The 17,146-nt window shown below is 33.1% G+C and overlaps 1 protein-coding gene across 1 annotated transcript in view; it reads left to right on the forward strand.

Annotated features, from left to right (window-relative positions):
* LOC150083602 (clathrin light chain-like) overlaps nucleotides 1-14,444 on the forward strand; it is a 79,285-nt gene extending 64,841 nt beyond the window's left edge. Inside the window, exon 5 of the mRNA XM_090378083.1 lies at nucleotides 12,850-14,444. Coding sequence (XP_090234209.1) covers nucleotides 12,850-13,027 — 178 coding nt within the window. The 3' untranslated portion in view covers nucleotides 13,028-14,444. The remainder of the gene's footprint in view (nucleotides 1-12,849) is intronic.
* Nucleotides 14,445-17,146: the final 2,702 nt, after the last annotated feature.

Consider the following 17,146-nt stretch of genomic DNA (forward strand, 5'->3'; position numbering starts at 1 on the left):
ATGAAGAACGTTGAAGAGAATATGAAGAACGTTGAGGAGAATAAGGAGAATATTAAAGAGAATAACAAGGACTTGGATAATATTGTTGCGAATAGGAAAGCACAAATATATAGAAAACGTAAAATAGTAAAAGAAAATCTTAAAATACAAGCTAAAAAAATGATAAACGTGTCTAACAAAAAGTTTCCTACTGGAAAAGTAGGGGATACGGTACGTATAAGAATTCCTGATGTTGACAGAGTCAGAAGTGACCCAAGAAATTGCTTGGCAGTTATTATGGATATTGACAATAGTGGACTATATAAATTGGGTACAAAGAAAGAGAAATTGGCCAATGTTTATACCAGAAATGAGTTTTTTATATGCCATGAAAAATTTATAAGTGTCGTGGAAGTTCCAGACTCAGAATTATCTTTGCGGGAGTGTATTAAGTAGTTTTCCATATTTGGTGGTCAAGGTTACAAAAAAATGTAATTGTAAAGGAAAATGCAACAGTAATAAATGTAGTTGTAGAAATAGTAATAAACTGTGCAATTCAAAATGTCATCATAGTTTATCTTGTAATAATAAATAACATTAAACTTTGATTTTTTTTTGTATTCTGTTGGCATCTATTTTCAATTAATCAATATTACCAGTAAGCATTGGAGATTATTCATAATATCTGGTATGTTTGATAAATTAAGCATATTCTCCAATATTATTGGGAATTATACATAATAGCTGGTAATTATGTATACTTTCCGATTTATCATATTACCCGTAACATATTTATGAGATAGGGAAACCAGGAACTCATGAGTCACAAGAGACAACGGCAAGCATCTCAGTTTGTTTCTGGATAAGCTCACTTATATTGTGTCCTCTTTCTTCATTATAACCTCACAGTGTATCATCATGGCTGTTAAGTAAACTGGCGAAAAGAAACGTGCATCTGAGTATTGTATAGAACTTAAAGCTGTTAGACTCTGATGTGTCTGTCCTGCATCTGTGAGGAATAACAAAAGCAAAAAAAAAAAAAAAACATCAGATTGTAAAAAGCAAGGCTAAGCTTAAGTTTTTAAAGAGTCTGACTGGAGATTCATCAGTATCTTACCCTTGGCTTCTTAGCTCCAATATAAAAAAAGTTTTTCCAGTCACCACTATGTGCTTACACTAAATTATCTTCATTGTATTCTAGTAATTATGTACTTTATGTCAACCAATGAAGGCAAGGTAAGTGAAAGCTTGTTTTTTTATTGTTTAACTTTATTTCAAAGTTTTTAATACATACATATACAGAGTAACCATTTAAATTTTCATTTATGTGGGATACAATTGATCTTAAAAAAAATTTTAATTTAATGGACATTCCTTCCCTTTTTAGTCTGTAAAATCAATTTTCTTTCAAACAAATTAACAAATTTCTAAACAAACTTCTGCTTTCATAAATTTATTTGCTCCATTACCTGCAATGATGCAGAAAGTTACTGGAATACTCTTCCACTATTCAGAGTACCTACTCATCTGAGTATGTAGATGTTCACACTTTACTTTAACTACATTTCTACTCTTTTTCCGCAAACTGAAGTATCAGTGAAAAATTATAGAAATTTGACACTTTTAAAGAAAAACTACTTTTTAAATTAGTTTTAAATTTTTTAAAAAGTAATTTTTGAAAAATTTAAATATGAAACCAGCTATTCAATTGCAATAATATTTTCCACACGATACTATGCAGTTTTTCTAGATGCCAGTTTTGTTCTCTGTGGCAGTGGTGGTAGTTAGTCACTTTGCCACTTGTCACCTATTTGTAAAAGTGCGGAATTCAATTCATGATGCACATTGCAGCAAAAATTGGTTGAAATTAGTTGATCTCAGGCAAAGCTATAGGATTCCTTCTGATTTACATGCAACCTAGTTGCAGTTTACAGATCCTATATGCTAATGCCCCATAGCCACAGTTGCCGTGTGCTTATCATAAACATTAAGACACAGCACAGCCCTAGATGTGTACTGTAACTGATTTGTTGTGGATTAACTGTATTCAAAGTCATTCCTGACAGTATAGTGATTTTGCTACTTCTCATTCATATGGAGGTCTGGATTCGAGCCTTACCAATGACTTGAGGAATTTTAAAAGCCTCATCTGTTGAAACTAGTTGGCTAATCTCAGGCAGAGATAGTAGTGTCCCTTGATTTATTGTTTTTCAGGCTCACACAATTTGCAATTTGGACTACAAACACTTGTACAGACATAATTATATAGTATGAATCATAGCTGTAATACTCAATACGTTCTACGTTGATATTAATATTTGTAAAATAATAAGAGGAGTTTACCTCAATATAGTACGTAGAACACTTCCGTGTGATACTCTCCAGAAATTAAAATGAAAAAATCGAAAACTTACATTAGAGTAAAAAATAAATAATTAAAAACCAATTTAACACAATTAAAAATTAAAAAGAATCTAACGAAAATATTCAAAACGATTTTCCTTCCTGAAGCTGACAACGCTTTTCGACCATATGTCGTGATCACAGGAATGAAAATTACCGAATAGGGTTGAACCTGAAATTTAAATAGTGATTATTTGTCTTCGCACATGCGCATAAAGGTCAACGCATCGGAGATCAAGTATGGCCGCCGAACATTAACAGAATTCTTTTGATTTAATTTCCATGGTTTCTGCAATTAATAGTCGCGTATAATTACGTTGAACATTAAGTATTTTGGCCTCGTTAAATAAAAAAGTGCTTTTCGTTAATGGCACGAAAGGCTAATTCTGATGCTGAACGAGAAGCACGAACTGAGGCTTCGTGTTGATTTCCACGAATATTCAGAGAAAATCGCGTCGAACCTTGGTAAGACGAGTTTCAATCACCGCAATAAATGTTATATACCAGATCATTAATTTGTGTTGCAAACGCGAAAGAACCGAGCAATTGTTCAGTATAGTGTGTAATTTCTGTATTGGCCTGGCCACAATTTTAAATTCGCTATCTTTAAAGAATCTATTAAGCTGTTTGTGCCAACATATGGGACAGAAATAAAGTAATTTTTGATATTACTATTGTTGGTTGGTGTAGTATTTTGTATCCTATCCTTAGCCTGTACCCTAATTCGGTTTATTGTGGCAAGGGGATAACCCCTGTTTAAGAACCTGCTAGTTAATATTTGTTCTGAGCCCAAAGCAGATTCCGTCGTCGAATATTTATAGGCATTTAAAAATTGATTAAAGATAATCGATCTTTTGTAGTTGAACGGGTGATAGCTATTATAATGTAGAAGCATACTAGTGTTTGTGGGTTTTCGATAGATGCTAAATTGTATTTTATTCAAGTCCCGAGTAAGCGTGAAATTTAGACAGTTTAATGACTTTGTATCCGTATCCTCTCTTTCCAATGTAAATTTGAGTCTAGAATGAATTTTCATTCCTGTGATCACGACATACGGTCGAAAAGCGTTGTCAGCTTCAGGAAGGAAAATCGTTTTGAATATTTTTGTTAGATTCTTTTTAATTTTTAATTTTGTTAAATTGATTTGAATTGTGTTAATTTGGTTTTTAATTATTTATTTTTTACTCTAATGTAAGTTTTCAATTTTTTTGTTTTAATTTCTGGAGAGTATCATACGGAAGTGTTCTACGTACTATATTGAGGTAAACTCCTCTTATTATTTTACAAGTACAGACATAATATACAATTTCAGAATAATTGCTGATGTGCCTAAAATCCGACAGCCGATCTGTTTATAGAATTTCTTTTAAGCTCGTATTTTAACTATTTCCCATCTCTCACTCATAAACTGATGCCATTATAGTATAGATGTTTTCACAATGACCATTAAAGTGTATTAGTTACAAATTAAATGGCTTGCATAGAGATCATTTATCTGTTAACTCTTGCTTTGCTCAGTCATAAAATTCCTATTCTGTTGTTACGCCTTTCTGCATAGTTTTTATTTGTGATTTGACACCATTAGCACATGATGCTGCAGCAGTTTTTTAAACATACGGCATTAAACATTAAAGATATTAGAAAAATCACTGGAGGGACCAAAACTTCCCCAAAGCACTTTCAGTGTTTTTCTTCAAAATGGCAACTGAAAGCAAAGATGCATGCATGTACCACTTTCAAATTAAAATATTTTCGTATTTTTATTAGTGAGAATGACAATTTACAAAGTACATAAAAATGTAACTTTATGAGCATAAAACAATTTATGTAAATCTATACATAATACACCTGCAATAAAAATGTAAATAAGTGTACAAATTATCATATATAAAATAGAATCACTGATATAACCCGACACTTCTATTCTGCTTGGTACACTCTTTTTTGACACATTTTCATGATGATAATGTTATGCAAGGGCTTGTATAAGTAACTGGGTTAGTTCAAGTATTCAGAATATAATACTGTATGCCTTACTTGTTACTTTTTCTATCTTATATCTTTCTTCAGATTTTCTGTCCAAGGATTCACAATAAAGGTGCAGTGCAGTACAGTGCAGGTGACAAAAAACAACTTTGTACTACTGTAGGGGACTTACTCTATTACACTATTTTAGCAAAACTATTGGATATAAAGGTAATGTAAAGAACAGATTCTAGATCATTTGTGTTCTTGATCCACTTGCCAGCAACAAAAGCAACATAAAATGCAGATGGAATAGTCCATCAAACCTGTAAAATATTTTGGTGGCAATGCTGTGTAAAATCTGAAATGGTCTGTCTTAAATTCAGGAAGAAATTCACCATCCATGGATCATTCCTTAAGCACTTCTCCACTTTGACCCAAAGGTGTTCAGATTTCAGGAAAGAAATCTACCTAAAGTTTATCAACCAAAGTGTTAGAAATCTACTTAAAGTTAATTAACTGAAGCGTTAATTATTAACCTTTTTCCTTGTTTATAATAGTCTTCACATCCATCTATATTTAGCATACTTATTATGAGTACTTATACTGGCTGGGACATCACCTAGATTGTCCTGGTTCCTTACTGTGCTTATCAGGGATCCAAGACATGCAGTGCTAAATATGCTACAGAAATAATGATCAAGGTAGGTACCACAAACATTAGAAGCTTAAATAGCAAAGAAGTGCAATTAGCAAACCTACACTAACTTACTACTTTATTAGAAGTATTAGAACCTGAACTAATAGTGTGTTGGACCACTTCCAAAACTCCGTGGCAAGGTGATGAAATATGGAGTGAGGAATATTGGATCGTTATTGTAAAAAAAAAAAAAACCTGTCCTTGATTCCTGGAGTTCCAGTTCATCCCACAGATGCTTAACTTCTACATGTTCCTCTTGTGAGTGTCTCTTTTCCATAGGGATTAACATGCAGCATTGCTAGGTATACCTGATCCTCAGTGATATTTAGATATGCTCAGCCATGGTGCCCTCCATTGGGATCAGGGAATGGAACAGGGATATGCCATGAAAGTATGGCCCACACCATTACACCTCCTGCCGACCGGGCTAGCCGAGTGGGTAAAGTACCTGCCCGGCAACCCAAAGGTCGCGGGTTCGATTCCCGCCTCGGGCTTGGATCACTGTACTGCAAAAACCTTTGGAGGTGCAATATGGCCACAGAAGCCGATGCGCCAACAACTACCAAATCAAAAAAAAAAAAAAAAAAAAAAAAATTACACCTCCTCAAGCTGTACTTTAGGTATAAGGATGACTCTGCTGCCTACCCTGGTTTCCTCCAAATATGCACTCTTCTGTTAGTGCTAAAAAGCATAAATTAAGACTCATCAAAACACATTACTTGTTGCCAATCAACCTGCACCTGTCCTTTGCATTTCTAACCATTACAGCTATATTTTCCAGTTGATGTCCAGAATCAGCGGCCTCTGTGAAGGTCTCCTACCTCTACTGATGTTCCTGCATTAAATGCTGAGAATAATTATTGCATCATTTGGTAATGATTATACTTGATAATCAACTGTAGATGTTGATCATTTCACTCTGTCACCTTACATTTTCAACTACAGTTATATATATTCATGGTTGTTTTCTGTTAAAGACTCAAGTTATGCTAGTCTTTGAACATTCCATGAGTTACAGCCATCCAAAGAAATACAGTTGTACTTCTTCAGAAGTCCATGAGATCCTGTCTATTGCCCATTTTCAATGAACTGATTTGGGCACTAGTTGGGTGCTGGACAGTGCAGTGTTGAGTCAGTTTGGTGTGACATAAGCACTGGGAAATAAAAATTGAGAGTAGGAGTGTGTTATAGACCTAATGACTGGTGAGTATAATAAAAAACTATACAGGGAAATAGTGGGCCATTAAATCCAAGAGTGTTATAATGGGAGATTTTAATTCCCCGGATATTGACTGGAATTTGTGGGTTGGTCACACACTGCACACTGGCAAGGCTTTTTTGTGGATTTATTGGATGATTGTTTTCTACATCAGCATTTTCGGGAGGCAACTAGAGGGAGTAATACTCTTGATCTGATTATCAGTAGTGATTCTTCATGCATTAAAAATCTGCAGATAAAGAAACCACTAGGTGGCAGTGATCACAGTGTGCTGAAGTGGGATTTACTCAAAGAGGTAAAAACTATCAAGGATAAAGGGAAGGGTTTTTGCTTTCATAAAGGTGACTATGGTGGTCTGAGACAGTATTTAAATTCTATACGATGGGACCAACTGATGATGTTACCAATGGCCAATTCAAAATGGGAAGCATTCAAAGAATTTATCTTGGAAGCTACTAGGCTTTACATACCAACTAAGAAATATTGTTCAAGGTTTAGGCCTAAATGGATGTCAGATGAACTAATGAGACATGTGGCAGAGAAGAAAAATGCACGGGATACATATAAATTAATGGGTGACATGGAAGCCTATGATAGTTATAAAATGGTCTGTAAACAAAGGAGGTTAGGCAAGCAAAGGCAGATTATGAGAAATCTTTGCCAAAGGATGCAAAGAAAAACAGCAAAGAGTTCTTTACTTATGTAAACTCTAAAAGGAAGGGGATGAATCAGATTGGTCCACTGGATATCAATGGTTCAACTGTTGATGATCCTGCTCAGATGGCTATCAAACTAAATGAGTATTTTGCATCTACATTCACACATGAGGAGTTTTTCAGGGAGAGGAATGCCAGAGGTGAGCTAAACTGGCAGTGAGCTAGATGATTTTGTAATAACTGAGAGGAAAGTAGAGGAGAAATTTTTGAAGATAAACATTAGAAAGGCACCTGGGGTGGTGGGATCTATCCAATTTTATTAAAGAAGGCAGCAAAGGAAGTAGGCAAACCCTTAGCCATAATTATGAGAGCTTCCCTGGACTCAGGGGAGGTACCCATGGACTGGAGATGTGCAAATGTGACCCCAATTCGCAAAGGAGGATTATAGACCTGTTAGTTTAAATTCTGTTCCAGAGAAATTAATGGAGGGACTGGTTAAAGAAGCAATGCAGGATCGTCCAGACAAGACTTCAGGCCGACCAGGCTAGCCGGATGAGTAAAGTGCCTGCCTGGCAACCCAAAGGTCGCGGGTTCGAATCCCACCTCGGGCTTGGATCAAAGTACTGCAAAAACCTTGTGAGGTGCACTATGGCCACAGAAGCCGATGCGCCAATAACTACAAAAAAAAAAAAAAAAAAAAACAAGACTTCAGTTATAGATCGGACACAACATGGGTTTGTTAAGGGGAATTGGTCTTCTCTGACTAATTTGATTGGATACTATGATGCAGTCACAAAACTGGATGCAGGGAATAACTTTGATATTATATGTTTAGATCTTAGAAAGGCTTTTGATATTGTTGCACATGGGAGACTCTGCACAAATTGGAGCAGTGTGGCATTGGAGGCAAATTGCTGCTATGGATAAAGGAATGGTTGAGTGAGAGAAGACAGTGGTAATCAATGGACACTGCTCATCTTGGACTAATGTTATTAGTGGAATCCCTCGGGGTTCAGTGTTGATTCCATTGTTGTTTTCTGTATTTATAAATGATATTGATGATGGTATATCAGGCTTAATGTCTAAGTTTGCAGACAATACAAAGGTTGGCAGGGTTGTTAAGGACACTAATGACAGTACGGTGCTGCAACAGGATCTAGAAAAGTTGAGCAGGTGGGCTGAGAGATGGGAAATGAAGTTTAACATTGACAAATGTTAAGTACTACATATGAGAAGCAGTAACCCCAGAGTAACTCTGTGGTACTACACTGACAGTGGTAGAGAACGAAAAGGACCTGGGGGTAATTGCGCAGGCAGATATGAAGTTTTATGAGCAGTGCAGGCGGTCTACAAGAGTAGATCATGGTGTCTTGTCAGTGATATACAGGAATTTTTCTAACAGGGATAAGGAGGTGATTATCCCCTTGTATAAGGCAATGGTCAGGCCACACCTTGAGTATTGTATACAGGTCTGGAGGCCTCATTTTAAGAAGGATGTAGAGCTGTTGGAACGAGTACAGAGAAGGGCAACAAGGTTAGTGAATGGAACAAAGGGTTGCTCTTACAAAGAAAGGCTTAAGTTTTGCAAATTACAGTGTCTGGAGACGGCACCTGCAAGGTGATCTGATTGAGGTGTATAAAGCCTTGAATGGTTTGAGCTTGCCCAATGCTGATGGGATTCTTCCTCTTCCTCAGAATAATCACCTGAGAGGGCATAAATTCAAATTGAGGAAAGACAGATGTAGGATAGATGTGCTGAAGTTTTCCTTTAGCCAGCGGGTTGTTGGCTGGTGGAACAGACTCCATCCTTTGTTGTGGAAGTTGATAGCCTAAATAAATTTAAGGCTCAGCTGGACAGGTATTTGGAACAAACAGGGGGGTGAAATGGGAGCGGTTTTTTTTTTTTTTTTTTTTTGGCTGATGCCGCATAAGCTTGCTTTCTTGCATCATATGCCTCTGCTAATGTTAATAATCAGGGCATTATTCAAGCCTTTGAAGCCTGCTGTCATGGTGAGTTGGTGTTGTGAACTCAGAAATTCAGGTTCTAGAAATTCTGAAAACATTAACTGGAAGACATTGCATACAATATTGGATTAGCATGGGAAAAGTAAGCCCAACAGCAATTAAAAACTGCTGGAAAAAATGTATTGGAAAAGATGAGATCACTAATAATACCTTGAATTAGCTTAGCAGCATTTTCAGAACAAGAAGCAAAGGCTGCTTGTAACGGACTTGGTGGAAGCTTCAGTTGCACATTACCTGAGCAAAGAAGAAATCACAGCCTCTGTCAACAGTGGGAAGGCAATTGACAAACAGAAGGTCGGTGACCTAGGGAAGATGAGATAATGTGAATGGCTCATGTAAGGAAAAACACCAGAAATTAATAATGCTTGAAAACATTAATGAGATGATGGCATGGTTAGAACATCAGAGTGATAGTGAACATCTTCGTCTATTGCATCTGTTTTTACAGATGTAATAAATGAAGAAAGATAAGTTCATAACTTCAAAACATATAAATCCATAATAGCATTGTATATTAGTACAATGTAAATGGAATGATATAACCTTTAATGCTTTCTTTTAGTCTGTATACTCATAAAACATTGGTAAATGAAGTATTTATTTACTAAATAAATAAATACTTTATTTTAAAAAGTGTATATTTTTGTTAAAAATAAACTGAGGAAAAATAGTAAAATTTCAGCTCTAATTCGCTTTGCTTATAACATGGTGTTAAAGTTGTCACCTGACACCCATGTTATATTGAGATTACACTGACTTTATTCTGAAAATAAAGTATACCAGTATAGCAGTAACTTTCCAGATATTTTGTAGAAGAATTTTTAATTGGTTGGTGGGAAGCCATAATTTATAGGCTGGATAATGAAATTTGTATGTATGTAGTTTTTTTTTTTTTTTTTTTGATTTGGTAGTTGTTGGCGCATCGGCTTCTGTGGCCATATTGCACCTCCCAAGGTTTTTGCTGTACTTTGATCCAAGCCCGAGGCGGGAATCGAACCCGCGACCTTTGGGTTGCCGGGCAGGTACTTTACCCACTCGGCTAGCCCGGTCGGCATGTATGTAGTGCCCAGTTGATGGCTTAAGAGAAGATGAAATAAAATTCTTTAATATTGTTGAAAGAACAAAAGAAACTAAATAATAGTATTGCCCATTTTGATAGGATAGGAAATGACAATTACGTGTACAGAGATATTTTAGGAAAATTTGAAGAGAAAGGTAAACATAAAAATAATGGTAAATGGCTACTAAAATTCCGTTCAAGTGATTCTTTTAATTACAAACACATTATTTCAATATAAAGATAACACAATTAAAACAATGGGGAAGGGAAGAAAAATAGAAACACGAAAAGTGTAATTGATTATATCATTTGAAGAAAAGGATCTTAAACATAGCTGAACGTTATAGAGGATCTAAGATTGAAAGTGACCATTGTCTTACTTTGGACAATAAAAAATTATAATTAGTATCGAAAATAAAAGATATAAAAAAAGTTTTAAAATGGACAAAAAATTGAAAAGCTCTCAGATTTGCAAAGAAGCATTAAATATAGACACCATCTTTCTCAGAAGTTAAATGGTATTCTGATGTCAACATGATATTAGATGAAAATGAAAAAAAATTAAGGATCTTAACATGTTCGCTGCATTGATGAACATGTTAGGTCTCTTAACATATTCGTCAATGTAATGTAATGCATATCAGCAGTCGTTCTTAAATGGTCAGTATACAAAGTGGAGTAAAAGTAAAGGCACGTAAAATGAACTGCTTGATTCTATTGGCTGATTGAAGTCTGGGCTATTACATCAGCCATTTGTTGATTTCTGTTTATAGCATGGTACATATTTTTATTTATTTTTTCCTTATGTTGAGGTTAGTTTATACATAGAATAAACTTTCAATAAAATTTGGAGTTTTGTTTACAGTGCTCAACCCAAAAGTAAGTGTTCACTTTTAGCTATGAATTCTAGACTGTTACTTTTCAACCATTATTTACATTTCTTTATGTTGAGGATTTCTCAACATTCAAAAATTGTGGCACGTTGAACAAGCCTCTGAAAAAGAGGTATGTGGTAGAAAAAGTTTAAAGATAGGAAATTGAAAACACTCTGGGGGATCCAAGAAGTTAAAGAGGTGGTTAGAAAAAAATAAATATTTAGAAAATTTTGACAAATGAAACTAATAAGTCCTTACTGGAATATAAAGAAAGATATGAGGGGGTTAAGATATGGAAAAAAGAGGCTGAAAAAAATCTTGGAATATATAAAATATAATAAAAATAAAATATATAAAATCTTGGAAAATATAAACTTGCAAGGCGAAAAAATTCTTTGATGTTTAATTAAAAACCTCAGAACAAGGGAAAAAACCATAACTAAATTAATCAAAAGTAATAATGGTGAAGAGTATTTTAGAATCATGGCATAAATATTTTGGTGATTTGCTAAATGAAGAATCTGAAGACATTGCTGAAGAAAAGGATAAGACAAATGAACATTTGAATATTTTTTTAGAATGTATTGAAACAAGGAAAATTTTTGATAACTATTTCTATTATTGGGATAGAAGTTGTGGAAAATATCAAGTAAGGAATGGTAGCAGGTGTTGATGAAATCAGACTTTAAATGCAATGCTGAAAACTGGAAAGAGAATAGCATCATGGTGTTTATATCACATCATCCAGAGGTCATTTACAAAGGACCTTCCAGAAATTGGAGCAAGGCATTAATTGATTGTATCTATACTTAAAAAAGGAAAATAAAGCTGAATATGGAAATTACAGAGAAATTTCACTCCTTAATCTATTGGGTAAAATCTGTGCAGGTGTCTTAAAAAAGAGGGGTAAAAGTATTGTTGAATGTAATCTTGGGGAAGAACAGTCAAGATTTTAGGCAAAGAGGGATTGTCAGGTGTTAAATTTTTACACTAATACAAATTATAGTCATGAGAATTATACAAATTATAGTCATTAAAAAAGTCATGAGAACATTACAAGAACCTTTATTCAGGATTTGATTTTGAAAACCACAAAATACCATCAATTTTTGTAATTTTCAAAGACTATTTAATAAAAAGAATGCAAGTTACTGATAAAGTTTTGTCTGAGAGAGATAAAAATTGTATGTGGATGATATTATGCTGTTAATTAGTAGCTTGCATGTCTTTAAGAATTTCTGAATAAATTAGATAAAGGTTTCAGCAAATTCATCATGAAAATTAGGTACACAAAAGCAAAACTTATGAAGATTAGGAGAAACAAGGAAAATTTTGATAGCAGACTACACAACCAAAAATTAGAACAAATTTATAATTTTATGTATCTTGGAACAATCATTAATGGATGGAAGGTTCCACATAAAAATAAACAATAAGTAAAACTGTAGGAAGCCAGAAATCAACAAAAAGACAGGATTAGTTGTTTATAACAAAGTTTTTTAAGCCTATTTTAACCCAAGCTGATAGCTGCATAAGAAATAGAGTAAATGATCAAAATTTTGAATCTTTATAAATGAAACTTTTAAGAAAAGTAAATGGAAACAGATGTAAGCAATGGCATTACAAATGAGGAACTCAGAAAAGATTTTGGAAACAAATAGCCAAACAGATATTTGTTGCAGAAATCAACAGTAAGTGATCAAAAGGAAGGAAGAGAGGTTACTCTGGCTACATCTAAAAATCTAACAGAAAATAGAATATCATGGAAGGCTGATAGTACAGGAGGACTAACCTGTAAAAATAGATTTGGATGATGTTATGAATATAACAATAGTGATGGTTTTTTTTTGTGTGCACACATATATTAGAGCTTGAATAGTGAATTATTTTTTAATTAAAAAATTAATAAACTTTTAAAGAATAGTTACATGCTTTCTCTTTTTTTTTTTTTTTTTTTGCAATTTCAGAAATGCTGAAAAAGAATGGGCAAAGGAACAAGATGCAGAGATTCCTGGTCAAGAATGGGAACATATTGCTCGACTGTGTGATTTTAATCCAAAATCATCAAGAAGCACAAAAGACACCTCAAGAATGAGGTCTATTATCCTACAGTTGAAGCAATCTCCTCTTCCTCAAAGAGCATAATATGCAATTAAATTCATGTTTATCAGTAATGAAATATTTCTCATTTAGAACATAGTAGCAGTAATAAGTATATATCACATGCTTTCTTCAATTCTAATTATGAGTTTTTAAAATCAGTGGGTTTTCAAATTATCAATACCAAGAATCCATATAACCTTTAGACCCAAATCATTGTAGTGTGTTGGTACAGTGGATGCCGCTTATTGTGATCACATTTGGTTTTCAAAATTGATAACATCAAGTGGCTGATGACAAACAGAGTGTGTTGTTGTTTTTTTTTTTTTTTTTGACAAAATGAAAAGTGGTTTATCTTACCAATCTTCATTTATTATCCAGTACAGTATATATAGTACTCTACTTATATAACTACAATATCTCTCTGGCACTCCTGCTTTTCCTGAAGATTACAGATGTTGCAGAGATTTGAAGTTAAAAGGTACTGCTTCCATGCAACAAGGTCATAAACATTATTTAGCCTGGAAGACATTTCTCCTAATTGAAACAAAAAATAACAATAAACAGTGGTAGCGTCATATAAAGTGGTAGAATTTACATACATTATAATATAACTGGCTTTGGATTTTCATTTTTTATTATAAGCTGTTGATAACAATAATCAACATTAAAATTAGCCAGCACTCACTGTGTTATGTTTTCTGTAATATATTATGTCATTTTTTTTGTCATAACATATTTTGTTATAACATTTTTAAATGTTTTGACAAAATATTGCAGTGCTGAGAATTACCATATTTTCATTACCTTTGAAGAGAGTATTTATATTTTAATTAAATATGAAAGATTTTTCTTGTCTTTGATAAATATCCTTTCTTTGTTAATTTTTGAAGTTCTTTAAATTGAAATATATGAATAATGAAAACAATGTTGAAAAAGATGATTTGTCATTATTCTAATAAGTGTTCACTGTTATACTTTTAGATATTTGCATTTTTAGAAATGTATATATTTTATGTTAAGATGAATTTTGGAAGTACCTGTGAGGAATTTTTAACTTCTTTAAAATGTTTACCAACAAAATTTATTCGTGCTTGAAATTTAATTCTGGTGATTATTATTTACACCTCTTTCTTGTATAACAGTATAGATAGTATAATATTTCTTCAGCCTATTTGTAGTACTTATTCATGCATAAGTAATTCATTATGGACATATTTTTTATATTGAAAACATGTTTTATCCAGAAGAAAAGTATTAGGATTTCAAGGTTATCATGCTGTGTTAAACTTTCAAAGTTATAAGAATATTAATAGAGGTAGGAGTTGTCAGATCACTGAATTGTTTTATCATTTAGGACTATCAATAATATATGTATACTGTATATATATGATACAACAATCCAAATATTTACTTGTGAAATAGCAGTAAAGTTCCCAAATAAAATTCCAAGTAAAAATTACTGAAATTTTTTTGATTATTTGACAGATGAACAAATGGGTTAATTTGTTTAAAGTCACAAGTAGAATTAGTCCCTACCTACCACACATTTCACTGATATCTGAACAGTTTTATTAAATATATTTGCATAAAACTTTGAGATATTAAAAAATTACTAAACATTACAGGCTCTGAAGCTTCAACATTTAATGTTTTTTTTAAATAGTTTTTTAAAAATTTTCTCTTTTCAATAACTTACCTGATTTCCACACAACAAATCACCAGAGTTTAATAACTCTGGTGATTTGTTGTGTGGAAATCAGGTAAGTTATTGATATTAAAGTTATCTGAAATAAGATTGTACCAATACATACAAGATGAATCATAGGTTACACATGTATTTCAAGAGAAAGGATGAAAACTGGTTTACTTATTACTTGTGCTTCTTTGCTTTCATGGATAAGTTTGTAAATTTGTTTTCCTTTAATTTAATTCCTTTAATTTCCAGTTGTTAATTATTTTTTTTATTTTTTCTTGCATATCGGTAACAGTAGTTCTTGTGATATAAAGGTATTTAATCTTAATTTAATAATTATATGATAATACTGCATACATTTTTCTTTTCTTTGATTTAATGAATTTGTTTTCCAAGGTTTTCACATACAGTTAAAATAATGCATTTGTTAACATAATTTTTTTTTTATTTTTCCAGTATGTACTTCCATCACCTTATGCTTCCAGATAATAGTATACACAGTTTTAATAGATGATGGCACACATGTTCTTTTGCTATAATAGAATGTTTGAAGCATTATATAAGTACAATACTAATAAAGAACAACTAGCTGAAATATGTGAAACTTTTATGAAGAAATTGTTGCTTCAGTTATAATCTTTACATTCAAATTTACTTTACTAGACTTAAATTACATATTAACATATTATCATAGAAGAAATATAACTTGATAATTGAACCATAGCCCACAGTATGAAATACAGATATGCATCACACTGAAGTATCATACCTATAAAAGTACACACTAAAATGACATTTCTCTTATAGGTTCTGCCTGCAATTTCCAAAGTGAGTTTCAGCTAAAATTTTAACTGTTTTTTTTCTAAAATATCAACAATATAAAATGGAACAGGAATAATTTTAATGTTTAAAAGTTACCAATTGCTTTTAGTCATAAACAAATTAATAAAATAAACAAAAAAACATGTTCATTTTATTGCAGATTTTCATTAAAAAAATAAAACACACCAAAGTGGTATCAAACCAGAGCCCATTACATTAATCAGCTGACACATTATCCCATTATTTTTCTTATGAAGATACATGGCAAACCTCAGTTATACCAATATCATCCTTACTTGTGATTTCTAATTTTTTTAAATAATGAAGTTTATAATATCTTTAATTGGTTTACAAATTTTGTCAATATCAATGAAAAAATTAGGCTTCCTGTATAAATGGCATTTTCTTTCAACTAAGATTCTCAAATCTTTTTATAGGATATACTTTTCTGAAAAGAAGTGTCTTTTATTATTCATGGTGCCCTCAATCTAACTTGCAGTTATTCCTCATGTGAAATACCAGACCAGATCAGGAAAGGACACTTCACTGCATATTAGATTTTGTTGAATTTGTAAAATTTACATTTGATTTGAAGCCAAACATTGCGAGCTCAGGATCAGTCCTTTCTACTGTGTCAGCATATGCATTAATCTGGTTTAAATGTACATGGCACAGAGTTAAACTTTTGATTACCTATGTCACTACAAAGCCTGCAAGAGAATTTTAATACAAAAATCACAGCATGCCTATTTCTAGAGGTACTTGTTAACAATGAAGACTGCATTATTATGCTGGTTTTCCTGTAAACTGCACTGTAGTTTACAGGAAAACCAGCAGATACCGTCAGCTTTCTGTATTTGCAGTCTACACATTAAAAGATTAGTCATAATGTTCAAGAGATACTACAAGAGAATGATTATCCTTCAATTTTATTTTATGAAAGGATATCGTACATGTTAGGTTGAAAAGCCATCCCCAAGAGATGGATGGGATAGGGCTGAGAAAATTGAGGATAATCAGAAAATATAATGTAAAAGTGTTTTATATATAAGTAATAGGAAGTTAAAATATTTTAAGGCCCTGCCTTTCCCAGAAAAGCCAAAGGTTTGGTTTATAGGGTCAGTTGCCCACATGGTAAATGCTACACAGGTAATCACTCTGTAAGCTGAAACCCACGTTAAAAGAGTATGCTCTAGATGCACCAAGTTTTATTGCATCAACATAATGCACAAAACAGCAGAAGAGAATTTGTGGAAGTATCAGTGATCAATCCAGCCCTTTCAGGAACGGGCAGGCAACCAGAATCAGCCTCTTCAGACAAACCAGAATGCACATAATAGTGTGACCTGAGATCAACACAATGTCTCCTCAGAGGTATGAATTAGAATTATGTAGTTCAAACTTTTCCTCCATGTATATTCTGGTCTTAATAGGTCGGACCAGGTCACAGACCTTTAACGTTTTTCCACCATTCCGAGAACATTTCATCTCTTTCAGGTTCGGGACAAATGCAGCCAACCAGCTATTGCAAGTCTTTGAAGTTAACTTTGTTTGTTTTATATCGATTTAGGAGGATGGGTGAAATTTTAACATCTTTGCAATGAAGTTTAATCCGTTAAATGTTACCACAATAGACTAACTTGATG

Source organism: Mastigoproctus giganteus, chromosome 7 (assembly GCF_048544385.1).
Source record: "Mastigoproctus giganteus isolate SK-2022 chromosome 7, ASM4854438v1, whole genome shotgun sequence".
Classification (NCBI taxonomy): Eukaryota; Metazoa; Arthropoda; class Arachnida; order Uropygi; family Thelyphonidae; genus Mastigoproctus; species Mastigoproctus giganteus.